At 32.6% G+C, this 19,649-nt stretch overlaps 2 protein-coding genes across 2 annotated transcripts in view; one reads left to right on the plus strand and one right to left on the minus strand.

Annotated features, from left to right (window-relative positions):
* The window catches only part of LOC147073452 (putative peptidoglycan muropeptide transporter SLC46), a 121,997-nt gene that overhangs the window by 70,470 nt on the left and 31,878 nt on the right, over positions 1-19,649 (minus strand). The gene's annotated exons all lie outside the window — the stretch shown is intronic.
* Positions 16,642-18,585, plus strand: LOC147073453 (uncharacterized). The gene is made up of 2 exons (XM_085945172.1): positions 16,642-17,880; positions 17,964-18,585. The coding sequence occupies exon 1, from the start codon at positions 16,749-16,751 to the stop codon at positions 17,859-17,861; it is 1,113 nt and encodes a 370-aa protein (XP_085801298.1). The 5' UTR covers positions 16,642-16,748; the 3' UTR covers positions 17,862-17,880; positions 17,964-18,585.

Here is a 19,649-nt window from a genome sequence, read left to right on the forward strand (position 1 = left end):
TTGGATTTAGTTCACGGCATATCTGCTCCTTCACTTGCAACTATTTATAACTGGTTAAATGAATTTAAACGTGGTCGTACATCAACAAAGGATGAACCACGCTCAGGACGTCCTGTAGAGGTGACTACACCAGAAATGATCAATAAAATCCACGATATGGTGTTAAGTGACCGAAGATTAAAGTTGAGTGAGATAATTGAGGTTACAGGGATCTCAAAAGGTAGCGTCATTTCTATTTTACATGACAAATTGGGCATGAAAAATATTTCTGCAAGATGGGTGCCGCGTTTGCTCACAGTCGACAATAAACGCAGTAGGGTGGTGGCCTCTAAAGCCCTGTTGTCGCTCATGCAACGCAATCCGGATGAATTTTTTCGTCGCTTTGTGACTGTAGATGAAACATGGATACACCACTATACTCCCGAGACGAAAGAACAGTCAAAGCAGTGGATTGCGAAGGCAAACCATGTCCAAAGAAGGCGAAAACCGTAAAATCAGCTGGTAAGGTTATGGCTACTGTATTTTGGGATGCACGTGAAATTATTTTCGTTGACTATTTGGAAAAAGGAAAAACAATAACAGGGGATTATTATGTATCTTTATTGGACCAGCTAAAAAACAAAATTGAAGAAAAACGGCCTCATTTAAACAGGAAAAAATCCTCTTTCATCAGGACAATGCCCGTGTTCACACATGTTTACGATCAATGGCTAAAATTGAAGAATTGAAGTTCGAATTGGTCGACCACCCACCGTATTCGCCAGATTTAGCCCCCAGTGACTTTTTCCTTTTCCCAAACTTAAAAAAATGGCTAAGTGGACAACGTTTATTTTCAAATGAAGAAGTCATCGATCGGACAAATGCTTATTTTGAGGACCTTCCGAAAACTTATTTTTCTGACGGTTTAAAAAAAATTGAGAAACGTCTAACCAAGTGTAGTAATTGAGCTCCAAGGAAATTATGTTGAGAAATAAAAAAAAAATACAAAAATAAAACCTGTTTTAATGCTTTTTTCTAAGGAATTATTGACCCACCCTCGTACCTTAGTAATCGAGGGCATCCGTTGTTTGTTCTCCCAAGGTGCATAACTAACATGTTATTGGTAATGCCAATTGGGAGGGCGATAACTCTGTTCAACTGTATTACTCAGGATATTGACATATTCCACCTGCGCGAGAATGAGTATAGGTGGGCATTTTTATATAAATTCTTAAAATATTGTCTGCTTAGCTTAACTCATACGGTGTACTTCCTTGTACCTATCTATTTATTTTGTATTTACACGTTTCTACTGTTTAATGACATTTCTTTTTTATATATATATATAATACTTTTTTATGTTCAAACACGCGCGTTGACATCATTTTACTTCCTACTTAAATTAAAGTTTGTCAATTTATGGCTACGGCCGTATGTTGTAGCTTAACCAGTGGGGAATGTCAAAAGAAATGGCGTATTTCAAAATAACACTACCTTATTCTTAGGTCAATAATTATTATAAAGTAATCATTATTCGTAGGATGTTTATCACACTTGAATGGTCAAAGACATAGCTTATAATGAGTATCTTTAGAATTATCTTCAAATGTGTTAATCTTGCCCATTTTTTGAATAATAAAAAGCCCAATTCTTGTCAAATTTGGGATCACAGAGATTATCATTATAATTTTTTATCGTAAATATTTCACTATAATAATGTCAATATAAATTATACTAATGTTTTTATGAATGCGTTTAAAAATTAATAAATGTAAAAAATCTTAACACCACTGCACATTTATGTACTGAAATATGACTATATTCTAAAACATTAGAGCGAGAGGTTTAAAAGAATACTATTTTATGTAATAAAAATACTTTATGCAGTCATCAAATGTTTAAAATAACTATAAAAGATAATAAGGCTTCAAAATTATATAAATAGATTATCTACAACGCTTAAGGAATGTCCAGGATCATGCTTTGAAAATAGAAAGAAGCTCAATTTTGACCCACGCTGAGCACGTCCGCCCTTAATACATTGTAATATTCATGTAAAAATAAATAAAATTTTACTTCGAAAGGGCCCGATTAAAGTCAATGGTTCTCTTGTATACACAAACATATTAAATGCAGCGTAAATTCCACATAACAATAGAAGTGACTACATAATAATATGTAGTATTATAGCATCCTCGTAGATATAATTTACTTCCTAACGTATTCAGATTTTTGATACGTCTATATCACGTTTTTATGTGATTATCTAACATGTGAATCTTTACACGGGTTGCATTAGCTAATGAAAAAATAATGCTCTGGTGACAATTTTAATACAAATGCATTTTTATAACTTAATTTGCGATACCGAGTGATTTACTATTACATCTTTTGTTTTTCTTCTATTGTAATTTTGACACATGCACAGCACTGCGAAATTATAAATAACAATGGAAATACACATAATAACTCTAATGAATTTTATAAAAAAAATCGCAACGTAAATTTTTATTTTATGATATGAAATTAAACCACATAATAATATGACACCACTAAAATGCAGCAATTACGAGAATCATAATTTAAAATACTATCAATTAATTTTCACTAACTCAATTGCAGGTGTAATTTGAATATCATAAACCAGTGATACTCAAAATTAACATATTAACATACAACTCCTTTTGAAATATTCCTTTCCTTTTTTCCTTTACCTTTTGGACGCGGATGACGCACCCGGCGCGTAATGATCAGGCGGCCGATCGATGTAATTAACGTGCATTTTAAAGGTGCTAATTAAAAAATCATTATCTACTCAGCAGGGAATGAGTTAAATACAATATTTCAACACTAAAGTGGCCTCGTTTTCAGAATAGGTGAATTATCTAACAGCAATCTGTATCAATCGCCTTTGTTTCAGGGGGATACATGTAAGTTGTACGCATGCAATTCATCGAGGGACACTTATTCGTGCACTGCAGTACGTGAACCATGAGTTCGTATAACATTTTATCAAATGACGAGTTCTTCGTTGAACATTTCACCGTGGAGTATATTTGTACGTATGCTACAACATGTGGCGAATTTTATGAGATGTCTTTACTAGGTTAGGTTAGGTTAGGTTAGGTTAGGTTTATGCGGCGATAGTTTGCAAATAGTACTGTTTCAATTAGATTAACCCTAACCTAACCTAACCTAACCTAACCTAACCTAGTAAAGACATCTCATAAAATTCGCCACATGTTGTAGCATACGTACAAATATACTCCACGGTGAAATGTTCAACGAAGAACTCGTCATTTGATTAAATGTTATACGAACTCATGTTTCACGTACTGCGGCGCACGAATAAGTGTCCTGCGGTGAACTGTTTACGTACAAATTTCCGGATACGGTTTCAGGGTAAGTGCATATCAAAATGAATTTTTACTATACATATGTGGCTATACAGTTGTGGACACGTTGGGCATACTATATCGATAACGGTGTTAGGTAATGTAGTTTTACCCAGAATTTTACCGTTATTATAATGCGGATGAAGTTATTTTTTTAATCACATATATGATAGATTGTGCAGACTAAATAAAATGAAATATATTGCATAGTGCCATTTAATTATTCAAACACTTTGTCCACTTAATATATCAATGACCAATTTTGACAGAAAATATACAGGTAGGATAGTATCATAGTGCATTATTTTGTAATGCATACATTTTATTTTTGAATGCAATTTCGAAAAAAAATATATTTGACCACGTATTCCTTGAATTAATTTAGTCTATCAGTAGAGGTATCTACGATTACAACACTTTAGGAAATAGTATTAAAAATGCAATTATTTTATATGATTTTTAATCATTACTGCCCTTACAACCTAGAGTAGATTTTGACCTTGTTCTGAAGAAGTTTCTTGGCAGATTTCTTTTCAAGATAATAGTCATTTATTGGATTATTACGTAAAAGTTATTTAAACAATTTAAACATTAATACCACAATCACAGTTTTTTTTAATTTTGAATAATTTCGAGATGCTCAAGTTAAAAATGACGGATCTACCGAGAGTGTCCGAATAACAATGTCGGTTCTTACCGACCGTTGCTGTTATGTTCACCGGACAGACGGATGTTTTTATAAACGTTTAGAAAAGTTTCTGTAACCCGTATTTTTATTCATTATGGCAAGCAATATGTCACAAAGGATATTTGATGAAACATCTTTGATTGCTGGTATTGAAAAATAGCATTTTGCATATCCGACTTTTTTAATAGGGACCGACGATATGCTCTAGCTAGATTGAAACACCCATTGAAAAAATACAGCATCTAAACACAGGGCTCACATCACTTTAATATCCAACCAATTAACAAAAAAAAATAACCTTAATGAGTTTTATAATAATTTTTAATAATATATTATTATAGTATATATATATTATATATATATATATATATTAGGTATCTAATGAGCCATTATGGTAGGTATAGGTAGGGTTTTTTACATACACTTCAACTATTCATAATTTTCTTGTTATATTTTTTATTGTCATCTTTGACTTAATGGGTGGTAGGTGATAAAGTTTTTACCTATTTTATTGTACTAATTTATTATAATAAAAGTTAGAATTAACTGTATTCGCTGTCAGTGTGCATTTACCATTGGTGAGTGCGCATAGTGCCTAAAGATTCCGTAAGGCGAAACCCGGGTCACAAAAAACGACTCAAATGGAATGGTACAAAATTTAAATCAACTAGAATTTAAATTTAAATTCCATCAAGTACCCTCTGCTGATAGTATTAGTATCATAATTTATGTTTTAATCTTATTGCACTAGTATATTAACATAAAAATACCGTACAGTTAGAAAAAAACATAATACCATAACAGTAATAATTACCTACTTGTCTAATTATATGTCTTCTTATCAATGACATTAATATGGACGAAGCATCTGGAAAAAAAATGACACTCACTTTTTTGTCGGGTCTGCCGATTGGCATAATCTGTTCTAACGCCATTTACAATAAAGGTGATATTGCTATAAATTCCCGATGCTTTTTGTCGGGTCTGCCGAATGGTTCGGTTCGAACGGGTTCGCTTAAATGAACATTGACACTAGAAACACGGTTCTAACGCCATTACAATAAAGGTGATATTGCTATAAATTCCCGATGCGTGATATCGCATAATGGAAATTGCGTGACGTCTACATATACATGTGCGAATGTCGCTATGCGCGAATTTACTTGCTAGCTACTGTATTGAGTGCGTTGTTCATTAATTATGTCATTGCTTCTAATACATATACCTTAAATAAGCATAATATACTTAAAGTATGGTGGTTCGTTATAGTAAATTGTGAACACCCTTTTCATTGGATATTTATATTATATACAAATAATACAATTAGCAATCATGTGAAATAAAACAGCATAATCACAATGTTAGGTACCTAACTACATAATATAATCTATTAAACGACATTGAATTCTTGGCACCTCGAGCAATGCATTATTGTTCTAAGGGCAGCACAGTAATCCACACAGCAAACTACCAAATGAATATTATCAGAATATAAATATCAACATAATAATTTGTTATAATATTATTTTTGTACCTTTTCGATATCAACCATTACCATAATTTTAATATGATTATAGTATCATAGTTTGTTAGTAATAAGTAATAATAAATATATTTTATTAATCTATGCATAGACTATGTAGGAAAGATGTATATTATGCCATTATAAATATTACCCTGTCTTTTCTTATCTTAGTAAGCTACGTCGCTTGAAATTGAGAATAATGCCATAGTTTAAGTCTGTATCATTCAACCTGAATCAAACAAACGAAATGGAACCGTTTGGTTTGGGACCGTTTGGTAAATGTCTGACGACTAATTAGTGTTGCCAGTACTTAAAATTAATTCATAACATATTAGTCTCTAAAACAGAAACATATTTATTGAAACGTCAACTTGTTATGAAATTCTAACCTCCTATCGTTGTCTACAATAATACAAATTCGTATTCATTCATTTTAAATGTACAAAATATAAAGAATGCTTCGTGAATAGGTAGCCATTTAGTTAATTTATAAGATTTATAGGTATGATTAGTTTTTAAAAATTACTTTTGATGAGAGCTTTTTATAATTGACCACTTGTTCATGTCGACAGTATGATTTTGTGACTTAGATGACAATCGAACATATTAAATTGATAAAATTCGTTAGGTAGGTAATATAAAGATCATTCCGGGTTGATTTAACACAGTTTGTAAATTAGAATCTCCGTTACAAAATATAAATAAAATGAAAATAAATAATTCTTGGTCTGACATAATAATTATAGTAATGATATTAAATCGAACTCTTTGCATAGAAAATATGGCTGGATTTTAAGATAATAAGCCCAAAAGCGGCGTCTTGTTCGCGTATGGTTACTTATGCATAATATGTACTGATTATTAATCTATAATGTACATAATTCAAGTGAACTAACATATTATTATGAACACCTCACGATATGTAAATGCCGAATAATGCTTATCAACACTTTGACAGATTGCCATTAGTCTATGGATCGTCCGAATTGGTTTGACGTTTCATGTCAAACCATTTCTGATGGTCCGAGAACGGTTTGATTTTCAATGATACATTGAACCAAACGCCAAATCTCAAACCATTTCCGGTCAACTTTCTACTCATACTATTTGTACGTATATTGTCTATGGTTTAATTTAATTTGTTTCGTTCAGGTTGAAAGATACGAACCTAGTTTAGTACATCAAAATATTGTCCGTAGTTATAGTAAATTTAAGTAATAAGTTTAATGCAAAAATAACAAATTATCATCATCATCATCAGCCTGAATCTATCCACTGCTGGATGAAGGCCTTTCCAAGCTGATTCCACTTCTCTCCATCCTGTGCGTTGCGTTGCCACGTACTTCCGCAGAACTTTATCATTGCATCGATCCAGCAGACTCTTGGTCTACCTTGCGGACGTGTTGTACCTCTAGGATACCACTGGATGGCTAAGTTTGTCCAACGATTGTCTCTTCTTCGAGCTATGTGTCCAGCCCATTTCCATTTGAGGCTTTTTGCGAACTCTATTGCATCGCAAACCCTTGTCTGTCTCCTTATCCACTCATTCCTCTTTTAGTCCTTTCGCGTTATGCCCAGCATACACCTCTCCATGCCACGTTGTGCTACTCTAAGTGTCTGGATCTCTCTTTTACTTATGACAATTGACGGGAAAATCATAATATAAAGTCAAAAAACGTAAAATTTAGTAATAATCATTGTAGGTATGCATTCTCTCAGATACCATAGAATTATCGACTTTGTTAAAATATCAATTGACGGGAAAATCATAATATAAAGTCAAAAAACGTAAAATTTAGTAATAATCATTGTAGGTATGCACTCTCTCAGATACCATAGAATTATCGACTTTGTCAAAATATCAATTGACGGGAAAATCATAATGTAAAGTCAAAAAACGTAAAATTTAGTAATAATCATTGTAGGTATGCATTCTCTCAGATACCATAGAATTATCGACTTTGTCAAAATATCAATTGACGGGAAAATCATAATATAAAGTCAAAAAACGTAAAATTTAGTAATAATCATTGTAGGTATGCACTCTCTCAGATACCATAGAATTATCGACTTTGTCAAAATATCAATTGACGGGAAAATCATAATATAAAGTCAAAAAACGTAAAATTTAGTAATAATCATTGTAGGTATGCACTCTCTCAGATATCATAGAATTATCGACTTTGTCAAAATATCAATTGACGGGAAAATCATAATATAAAGTCAAAAAACGTAAAATTTATTAACTGTCAATTTTGTTGGCTCATCGATACATACACTAAACTTACTAAAAATACCTCTTGAAATATTAAATAATTTTTTTGAAAACCTTCAGAAACATACTTTTTGTATCGTGTAATACACACACCTTTTATTTAAACTCTTTTTAATTTATTATTCAGTTTCCGAGATATGTCTACCTACCTATTTTCAATAAAAAAATGTCATTCATAATTTGAAAACACTTCTGAGAAATATACAACCAATAGAAGATTTTTTTTTGAAAAAAAAATATGACACCCAGCAGAATTAGAACTTGCGTCTCTAGGGATTCACGCCCTCGTGCATTGACCACTATGGTATAGGAATCCTATCTAATTGTGACGAATTTAAACTAATGGTTCTTATAACACAATCTGAAGCGCTTTCTAAATTGCGTTACTATTGGCAATCGGCTTTTTTATTTTAAATCAAAGTAGGTATTAAATTACCTTAATTACTAACCATCTTCACGGACCACTCTAAGATTTTTTATTGTAACTTACTTTGAACTTGCCAATAATTTAATTAAATATTTTTTTAATCAAACGAGTAATTCACAAGATTTAAGAATGTAACATTCTTTTTATTGAACATAGATAATCTGTATTTATGTATGTATACAAATTATGTATGTTCAATAAAAAGGATGTCACATTCTTAAATCTTGTGAATTATTCGTTTGAGTAAAAAAAATGTTAAAAGATGTCATTCATAATTCTTATAAAATTTATTGAAAATTTAATCATTGTTCGCCGAACAACTCTTTAGGCTTGCCGCTCACGAGAATACTAAAAAAAGACGATACTGAAACTGAAATTCTAGCTAGACACTCTAGCAGCTAGCTAATGTATTTCAATGGCGGCTCGCTCACGGCAAGACTGGAATCTCTCAGTATCAAAACGTTCCTTATAAACTGAAGAGTCGCGACATGTTAGTCTCCCAGTCTCTCAGTTTCCAGTCCCCCATAAAACAGTGGTGCCAATATCAGTAGATTCGATGAAAAATCACATTTTCTTACCAAAATTGGTAGCGCTAAACTGAACTGAACAAGCAATAACGAGTCAAAACGTCAAAGGGGAAAAAAGGAAAAAAATCGATTTTTAATTTTAAATCTGTGGTGGAGGTTGAGAAATACCTCTGCTTGTATAATTACAGGCTGCCAGAATATTCCCGTAAAGTTATTACGGAAAAGGCTTGGAATCATGTAGGAAAGACAATGTGCTTGACAGTTTGAGGTTATGAGATTATTATTTCAAGTGGGCTTCAGTAGTGCCGTGTGCGAAGCATCAGTCATTGGCCAGTTTATAAGTTCCATCAACAACTAGTTGGTCGGATCTTAGTTTCTCCGTGAGCGAAAGGCCTTCTAAACATTTTTGTCGAGACTGAAATTAATATAAGTGAGCCTCTAATTTTTTTCAGTCGATACGTGTATGAGCATAAAATTACGAAAATTACCTATGCGAACAGATTCAGTTATTGAATAATTATTGTACCCACTGTCCACTGACCCATTCTCTCCGCCTGGTTAGGATTCATTGAGCTGTGGTCAAATTTAGTCATACCGCTTTTTATCATACTGGAAGTTGTTTGTAAACATTGCGACTTTTCATAAAGTTGTAAGAAAGTTGAAGATCTTGGCATAAAAACATCAAATGTCCACTTTTTTCCATTTTCATTTTATTGCATTTCTATATTCCCTGTGTATGATTACACACAACTGTGCAAAGATATATTTTTAAAAAAAATCCTAAGTCCCTCAAATCTGCTCTCCAAAATATGCCACTTTTCTAAAAACAGCAATAGTCCAGGCATTTTTGTGTAAAAACAGCAAAGGTCCAGTAGTTCTACACTTTTATCACCAGGTGGCGTTAATAATGTTAGTATACATTCCATACAATTTAGTGTCTGAGCTGTCAAATTATCCTTGATTCTTTTAATTATTGCTTTTAAAAACGTTTTCTTATGATTTTTTTAATATTTTATCATGGATATTACTAGCATAGACATCTGAAACGTCTCGAAAGAGAAAAATTAACAACACCAAGCAACGTTTTTGCCAAAACGGTGACTTTCATTATTGTTTAGTTGATAGTTCAGATCAGTTGAATAGGGTGGTAATGGATGCAATAAGGAAAATTCTAGGCCCTTCATTATAAAATCTAAAAATACCGGAAAAGAGATTTTTTTAATATCAAATATAGGTTCAAACTTTGGCATTTTTCGGTAAAAATTTGTAGGCTAGTTATAATGTACAGAATAGATCAGGATAGTAAGGGAGAAGTGCTTTGCGAACATTTCAGTTTCTCTCCGGGCTGTGGGATAGATTTAATGTAGTGAAGAAAAATCAAATGCAAGTCACGATTGCATTTAAAACAACACAATGGTGGATTAATTCCATTGAAAGGAGCTAAAAAATATATATTATTAGTATTATGAGCTAAATATTTACAAAACCCAATAAATGCATCGTTTAATTTGCTAATAGTGAAGGTGTCAGACGAAGCTAATAGGTTTTCTTTTATCGTGTTAACTATCAATTCATGGTGGAAATCCATTGTGTTAATGATTTAATTTAATAAAACACATTTTTTTAGTACTTATTCCACTTTTAATAAATAAATCTGGATAGGTTTCGTCCGCCTTAGAGGGACATTTTCAACTGTTGAAAACAGTTGGCAGAAAAACAGAGGCGGACGAAACCGGTCCACATTTATTTATTTAAAGTGGAATAAGTAGATAATAAAAAAAGTATTTTATTAAACTAAATCAATAATAATAATATGAAGCTAATCATTATTAACCCGCACATAATTAAAACATTTTTTTAAATATTTAATTCTTGAGTTTTTACATACATTGAAATCGTTTGTTAATAGGTAAATAATATGTTCAAACCTTATTAAAAGTTGTATTATGATTAAAAAATAACAGAAATATATATTCTTTATTTTATTTAATAAAATTATAGTTTTAGTCATACTATTTACATTTCGATCTTTTCAATTTTGCAATAAAAACAACAAATGTTAAATATTAGATAAAAATATTCTTTTATTTATAAAGTATCTAAAACCATGTACGGTATAATGGTATAATTTTAGATGTTTTATAGATAAACGATTATTTTTTAGTATTATGTACTATGGATTGGATTAGGCATGGTTTAATTGAATTTAAAAAAAAATAATACATTAATTAAACATTAATAAAAAAATACATTATTTAATAGCCAATAAATATAATATACTCGTATCTATTTTAAAACCTGAAGAGGAAACGATGTTCAACATTCAGTCTAGACTCTAGAAGAAAATGTATGGCTGTAATGCTTGTTCGTAAGTGTATTTTCAAAATGTTGCGTGATGTAATTCAAGTTTTTTCGTCTGTATCTAGTTTCTTTATCACATTATATCATTGGTGATATTAAAAAGGTTAAAAAAACATATGTATTTCGCTGCTTTTTACGAGAGTCCATAAATCTTCAATAACAATAATTGAACTATTTGTATCATGTCATGATTTAAATATAAATAATAGATACACTGTATCCACAGAGTAGACGTTATAATATGATATTTTTTATACGAATAATCGTGTAGGTAACTATTAGCCAAACATATTTTTTGGCCATTGCTCTGAATCAATCACACATTAAAAAACGGCAAGTGAATTACGTATGAGAGACACGTCTTTCAGGCTACTAATGAACGGCAGGTATTCGTAGACATAATAACACAAGCCTCACAGTAAAAACAGCAGAAATTAATGATATTTATTATTTTTCAATAACTACTCATTACCAATAAATTATTGTTATAAGTATGAACCAAAGTACGGAGAAAAAATCAAGATAGGTTCTTAATTATTTTTCAGCTTCCATAAAAAAAACGTGGAAACATTAAAGAGAAAATTACATTTGTTTTGCATTGTATTTGAATTTTTTGATTTGATATTTTGTACTAAAATATTAAATCATTATCCGTCATACAATTATTACCTAAGTATTTAATTACATATTTTTTATGATGATGTTTTCAAAAATTTGTGATAAACCATATTTTGAAAATTGTATCCACTGTAACTATTAAGTACAGAGTAGAGGTACGAAAACTGGTCGATTTTGAAGACTAAGTATACTTACTACCAGTATAAAAAAATACTAAGTATCAAAACTTGTTCCAAAATACTTACTAGTATTTGGAATACTCTATAAAGCGTTTGGCGTGCGTATGCGACATAAATCTCATAGTAAACTGGAACTAAAACTTAACTCCATATTAGTATTTGAAATATTGGCTTCAACAGAATCGCTAAAAAATACACTGAGCTGGGGTTTTCGAAATGTCCCATTTATTATAAAATTTTAAACACATTTTAAATTTATGAGTTGTTTTCCTGTTTGATTATCTTTCTTTCTTTCTTGTTAACATAATGAAGAACAGTCATTTTTTTATTGTAAACTGCATCACCTCAGTTACCTCACCACATTTCCGAGGGAATAATATGCTGCTACAGCAAAATTATGACCTATTCTCATACATAAGATGATGTCATTCGCATGCATAGACTAATAAATTAAAATATAATTGTATTCGAGCGCTATCTCGCTCGCACGCGTTTAATGTCAATAGTGTTGAAAGTCTACTAACTAGTCAGCGAAACTTGCAATGATTTATCATCACAAGTTTTTTGGAACAAGTTTATTGGGCCACACGTACTGAGTATGGGTAGTTTCATCCGATACTTCAGTACACAAACTGGTGACAGTATTCCCAACTCACCTCTAGTACAGAGTAAAAAATAACTCATTTAAACGGATTTATTAAATTATCAAAATAATAAACATGGCTGAGTGGCCTAAATGCATACTCATTTATTTGGTATGCATAGTCTACATTTTTTGCAATTGCATTCAATGTAAGGCCATAATATATCTCTCTATGTATATAAAAAAATAAAAATTCTTTCAACACATTATCAATGGATTATAATTATTCAGGGTTAATATGATTATTCATATTTTTTGTTATATAACTAAGTATGTATGTTATTATTATAATTTATAACATATGTTTTTGCGATAACACATACCGATATGCCGTCAATCGATTAATAATAGGTAGACATGCAGGCATTACTAAAACATTTCATTAAATGCAAATATATTTGAGTCACAGAAAAAATGACACACTTTATGAAAAACGTATTTCAAAGCAATAAATCTTCGCTATCTTTCATGTATTTCATAGTATCAAGACAAATTATTTTGTGTATACAATAAATTGTCATACATTTATCCTGAAATACCATATTATTATGTTTATCGTAATTAATTCTCTTGCAATAGGTACATCATAAAATTTAAAAAATATATGATAAATTTAATCATAAATGTTATTTATTGGTGAAATTACGTATTTAAAAAAAGCAATGACGATAGTTCTTTTAAATTGTTAAGATGACACATCGACATCATCTACCTGACTGTACACAAAGCAAATATTTTCTTAACTGTTTTTATTTCAATATATTCATTTATCATCCTTAAAACCAACTGCAATACTATCTATCCCAGGAGTCGGCAACCAGCAGCACAAACGTAATTCTTTATAACCCATAACGTGTTGACTATGCCAATTACCTACATGACATGAGGTCATAAATGTCGAAGTATTACAATAATAAATTTCATATAAATTTAACGATTAAAGAAAATCTACACTGTTTTACATGTTGCAAATTTGTATTTTAAGTTGTGTAGTAAATGAATAAATTCACTTTTGTTATTATAGAACCTTCATAAACTGAATTTTTAACTAGAATGTAATATATCAAACAATGGTGTACCAAACCAATATATTATATATTTTATTACTAGGTACGTAATGAAACATTGAGTCATATTTCATGGAAAATTTTATCGATGCTTGTCACCTTTTTCGCCTTTTTCGCCCAGTTATACGTCTATAGTGGGCTCTGCAGTATTAGATTTTGCTTTTTGGTTTGCACCCGCATCATCCCGCCGCTTTTAGTGGGTTTTGAATTACGTATTATATAATATATATGTTACGCCGAATGTGCGAAATTGACTATTTCATGAAATGGGCAAAATTTTGCCTATATCATGAAAAATGCAAGCCCATTGCCTTATTCATGAATTAGAAAAAATATCTGCCGAATGCGTGAATTCGGCAGTAATTTTTCTGCCTAGTTCATGCATTGGACAAATTAGATAGTATGTGTCAAAATGCTCATGCATTGGTCAAAATTTACGTATATTATCTATGGTCAAAATAGGTGGTCGCGCTCCGGTGGTGTTTTTTGCAACTAATCAAACTAACCAAATGTGTCAAATGTCATTGATTATATAAATATACACCAATCAAAAACTACAATGACGTTTTTTATGAATTATAAGTATAAGTATTTTAAATATTTTACGAATTTACTATGCGCAAAAAAAAATCTGAAACTATAATAAGAATTTTATTAAAAGGTATTTTCACGATTTGATTCGTGCTTGGGTATCAATCGTGCAATAGTCGATTGTATGTTTGTGATAGTTTGTAGACACTTGTTAACTAACCTCAAAATGGACATTCCGTTGAATAATTCAGAATTACAAAACCTAACCTAACCTAATAATAATAATATAATATTATGTCCAATTATAACTAATAAAACCATCCGTATTAAATTTACTTTTTCTACTGTCATGTTGACAGTTTAAGAATTCCATACTCTGGTGAATTCACGTACTCGGCAGATAATTTACCTAATTCATGAATAAGGCAACGGGCTTGACTATTACATGAATTAGCCAAAATTTTACCCATTTCATGTAATAGTCAATTTCGCACATTCGGCGTAACATATATATTATATAGAATTACTTATTAGAATTACTCTTACTTCATTAAAGATAACACTAATTATAAAAAACGACGAAAGGGCTCTGGAAATATTCGAAAACGAGGTTCTAAGAAGAATTATATTTCTCATTGAAGAGACTGGTATTTGGCGCTATGTCTGAGCAGGGATCGCAATACCGGTATATCAAAACCGGGATTCCAATATTTATTGATACCGAAATACCGGTTTTAAATATCCAAAGTACCGGTATTCTCGGTATTAAGAAAGCATGCGTTTACGTTGACGTGCTGATCGATCAAAATACACTATTAATCAATTAATTTAAAAATTAAGAACATAAGAAGAATGGATTGATATTTCAGATGTCTTACAATTAATACTTGTTTAGCTTAAGAAAACATACAGACTTCTACATGCCTTCATAAATATATAATCCAATCACGAAATCTAATTCAAGGATGAAGGTTTTTTCACTGATTGTCAAAATAATTGTACGATTAACATAATATTGTTATATATATATAATTTTAAAGATCAACAGAATATTATGTAGGTACTTAGATATTTTTAATATAAAATATGAATGTTTGAAATAGATTTCTATAGCTGTAAATATCTATTGATAGGTACTTCTGTTTTTTCGTATATGTTTTAACGAATACCGGTACCTAATTAATAAGAAATACCGAAATATCGGCATTGATATTTTTATTCGGTATTGCAACCCTACGTCTGAGTTGAATCAGTAAAAATGACTAGATATAAATAAGTAGAGATAATTTATAGAAGGAATGAATGACAAATTTATTACAATTCCATAGTAGTTCAGTGTTCTACCTAACGTTATAGGTTTATTTCAGTTAAACCATAAATAAATCATTCACATTCATATCTTACTATCAAGACTACCGATCTTGATAATGGTGTGACAACCAAAATAGCAATCAACTCAACATAAAAAAAAACTGTAGAATTTAATTCTATCATTGCTATTCTAATGTAAGTATCACGATTAATAAGTAGTGTTATCAACACAATAATACACTGTCAAAGTGTCTGAGTAGATATGTGTCGCTGAGTTTCAAATCCGCTATAACACTTTTTTGAAATAATTAAGATATATATATATATCGTTGGATTCGTTATTAAAATCTCTACATGAAAATTGTATCGCCTCTTTCAAAAGCCGCTACGATTAACTGTCATTTATGAAACAAAATCAATGTGTCTATCAAATGCCGCTATAACACTAGGTACTGAAATATTCAAAAACCTTTTTGATTCAAAAAGTTTTTGCTGATTTTCTCAACACAATGAAAAAGTGTTATAGCGGGTTTTGAAACTCAGCGACACATATAGTAGTGTTTATGACCAAAACATCTCTATATATATATAAAAATCTCGTGTCACGATGTTTGTGGTCGAACTCCTCCGAAACCGCTAGACCAATTTTTATGAATTTTTTTATGTATAATTGTTAAGTATGAGAATAGGTCAACAAGTATATTTCATACCGCTAGGTGATTCGGGTATCTCTATCCAGAAAAAAAATTCTTTAAAGCTCGACCGATTTTTATGATTTTTTTTATGTATATTTGTTAGGTATAAGAATAGGTCAACAAGTATATTTCATACCGCTAGGTGATTCGGGTATCTTTATCCAGAAAAAAATTTCTTTTATTTTTTTGACATTTTTTTTTGTATTTTTTTTTATTTGGCATCAAAAAATACCTATAACCCAAAATTTTCACCCTCCTACTTCCACCCTCCCATTTTTTAATCGCGATTTTAGTATTTTTGTATGAACAAATGAACCGTCGTTCATATTTCAAACAGAACGAAATTATTTATGTTGTTGAATGACAGATGGCGCTACGTCCAAGAAGAATTCACGAGAAGCGTTGCGTTATTTTGACATTTCATTCGGCATATCACAAGGCAGTGTGTGCAAAATGTTGTACGATTTATTTTAATTTATCTATTTGTGTGTGTGTGTGTGTGTGTGTGTGTTGTGTTACAGTGTACAATGCCAGCAAGACGCAAGGGGGCCTATTTGAGCCGTCAAACGAATAAAGCAACAAACATGCGAAACATTAGAGCAGAAATCACAGACGAACAAATCCAACAAGATAACGAAAATGTGCGTGTGAGCATGTCGCGATTGCGTGAATCTCAATCACAAGAGGCACGAACTGAACGAAATCAACAACAACAATTGGAACGGAGACAAGCGCGCCTGTTTGCAGTTAACACACGCAGAGCAAATGACCGACAACGTCAACAAGTACATCGAGCATTATCCGCTTCGTTCCTTCGTCTTGCATTCGAATACGAGCCAGATATTGAATATTCCGCTCATCCGAAAGTGCTGATTGGTGCTATGGACAAAGAATGTCCCCATTGTCATGCGCTAAAATTCAAACATGAGTCAGCCGGGATGTGTTGCGCATCAGGAAAAGTGCAACTACCAGAAATTGAGACACCACCAGAACCATTGAACGGCTTGCTCATCGGCACGGATCCAGATTCAAATCTGTTCCTGAAATCCATTCGCACATTCAATTCATGCTTCCAAATGACTTCGTTTGGAGCTACAGAAATAGTTCACAATACTGCGGCAAATGGTCAACAATTCCATTCAACGTTCAAAATCAAAGGCCAAGTGTACCACAAAGTAGGCTCATTGCTGCCAATGCCAAACGAACCACATAAATTTTTACAAATTTACTTCATGGGCGGTGAGGACATCAATCGCGTGGATGCACGTTGCGGCTACAATAACCTCAATTCGCCTAATGCCAGGCGCATCGTCGGCGAACTGGACACCCTATTGAATGAGCACAACGAATTATTGAAATTCTTCAAATCATATATGCACGAATTGCAAAGTGACAACCACGCTATTGTCATCAATCCTGATAAAACACCAGCTGGAGAGCACTTGCGTCGATTCAATGCGCCTGTTGTTGACGACGTTGCTGGAATCATGGTTGGCGACCGCACATCGCCGCGAGAAATCGTGATTCGAAGAAGAAACAATAATCTGGAGTTCATCGCTGACACACACCGTTCATACGAAGCTCTCCAATATCCGCTAATTTTCTGGAAGGGACAAGACGGATATTGCATAAACATTTAACAACGAGATCCCGCTACAGGTAATTCATTCATTATAAACATCATTATTCATTTTGAATTAATATTTATGAATGAATTAATATTTGTGAATATGTTGTTACAGGAGCCGAAACAAACAAGAAAGTGAACTCGATGGATTTTTATGCGTATCGTATGATGATTCGACGTGGTCAGGACAACGTCATTCTGCGATGTCGTGAGCTGTGCCAACAATTCATGGTTGACATGTACGCGAAGGTAGAGAGCGAACGACTGCAATTCCTACGACACAATCAACAGAAGTTGCGTGCGGAAGAATATATTCACTTGCGAGACGCTATCATGAGCGACGCCGACATCACCAAAATTGGTAACTCTATCATTCTACCATCATCCTACATAGGCAGTCCACGTCATATCCAAGAATACATACAGGATGCTATGACTTTCGTGCGCGAGTACGGACGACCGTGTTTATTTATAACGTTTACATGTAATCCAAAGTGGCAGGAGATTACATCTTTGCTATTGCCAAGCCAAAATGCAATACATCGTCATGATATTACAGCACGTGTGTTCAAACGAAAATTGAAGTCTTTAATGAGCTTCATTACAAAATTACACGTATTTGGTCCCACACGTTGCTGGATGTATTCGGTAGAATGGCAAAAGCGAGGATTACCTCATGCACATATTTTGATTTGGTTAGTCGACAAAATACGCCCTGAAGAAATCGATAGTGTAATTTCCGCGGAAATTATAGATCCGTCTACTGATCAACTACTGTTCGATATTGTTACCACAAACATGATTCATGGCCCATGCGGTGATCTGAATCGTTTATCGCCTTGCATGGCAGATGGAAAATGTACAAAGCGTTTTCCTAAACATTTCACCAACGACACGATCACAAATGTCGACGGATATCCAATATATCGTCGAAGAAATACTGATAGTGGCGGACAATCATTTACGCTAAATATCAACAATGCAGACATTGACATTGACAATCGTTGAGTGGTACCATATTCGCCTCTGCTGAGCAAAACATTCAATGCTCATATTAATGTTGAGTTCTGCAGTTCGGTGAAGAGCATCAAATACATTTGCAAGTATGTGAATAAAGGCAGCGATATGGCTGTATTTCAAATTCAAAATACCGATGTGAATGCTCCTCGATTGAATGACAACGACGAAATAATGCGCTACCAAATTGGCCGGTACATCAGCTCCAATGAAGCTGTCTGGCGTATCTTTGGTTTTCCAATTCATGAACGGGACCCAGCAGTTATACATTTAGCCGTCCATCTTGAAAACGGCCAGCGCGTATTTTTCACCAACGAGACAGCAATTGAGCGTGCCATAAATCCACCAAAAACTACACTCACCGAATTTTTCAAATTGTGTAATCGTGCGGATACTTTCGGTGCCTTTGCACGAACATTACTCTATTCCGAAGTACCTCGCTATTTCACATGGAATCAAACAAAAAAATGGATGCCCCGCAAGCAAGGCACACCAATTGTTGCGTGCCCCGGCCTATTCAAATCAAACACTTTGGGCCGAGTATATACAGTCAATCCAAGGCAGATTGAGTGTTTCTATCTGCGACTGTTGTTGGTTAATGTCACCGGCTCATTATCATTTCAAGATATACGCAAAGTGAATGGGCAACAGTATCCAACATATAAAGATGCATGCCTTGCACTCGGCTTGCTCGAAGACGACAATCACTGGGACGATATGCTTGCTGAAGCAGCATTGGGCTGTACAGCAACACAAATTCGTCTACTATTTGCTATAGTGTTGA

This window comes from Rhyacophila brunnea, unplaced genomic scaffold (genome assembly GCF_057557595.1).
Source record: "Rhyacophila brunnea isolate RB1 unplaced genomic scaffold, BYU_Rbru_1.0 scaffold_18, whole genome shotgun sequence".
Lineage (NCBI taxonomy): Eukaryota > Metazoa > Arthropoda > Insecta > Trichoptera > Rhyacophilidae > Rhyacophila > Rhyacophila brunnea.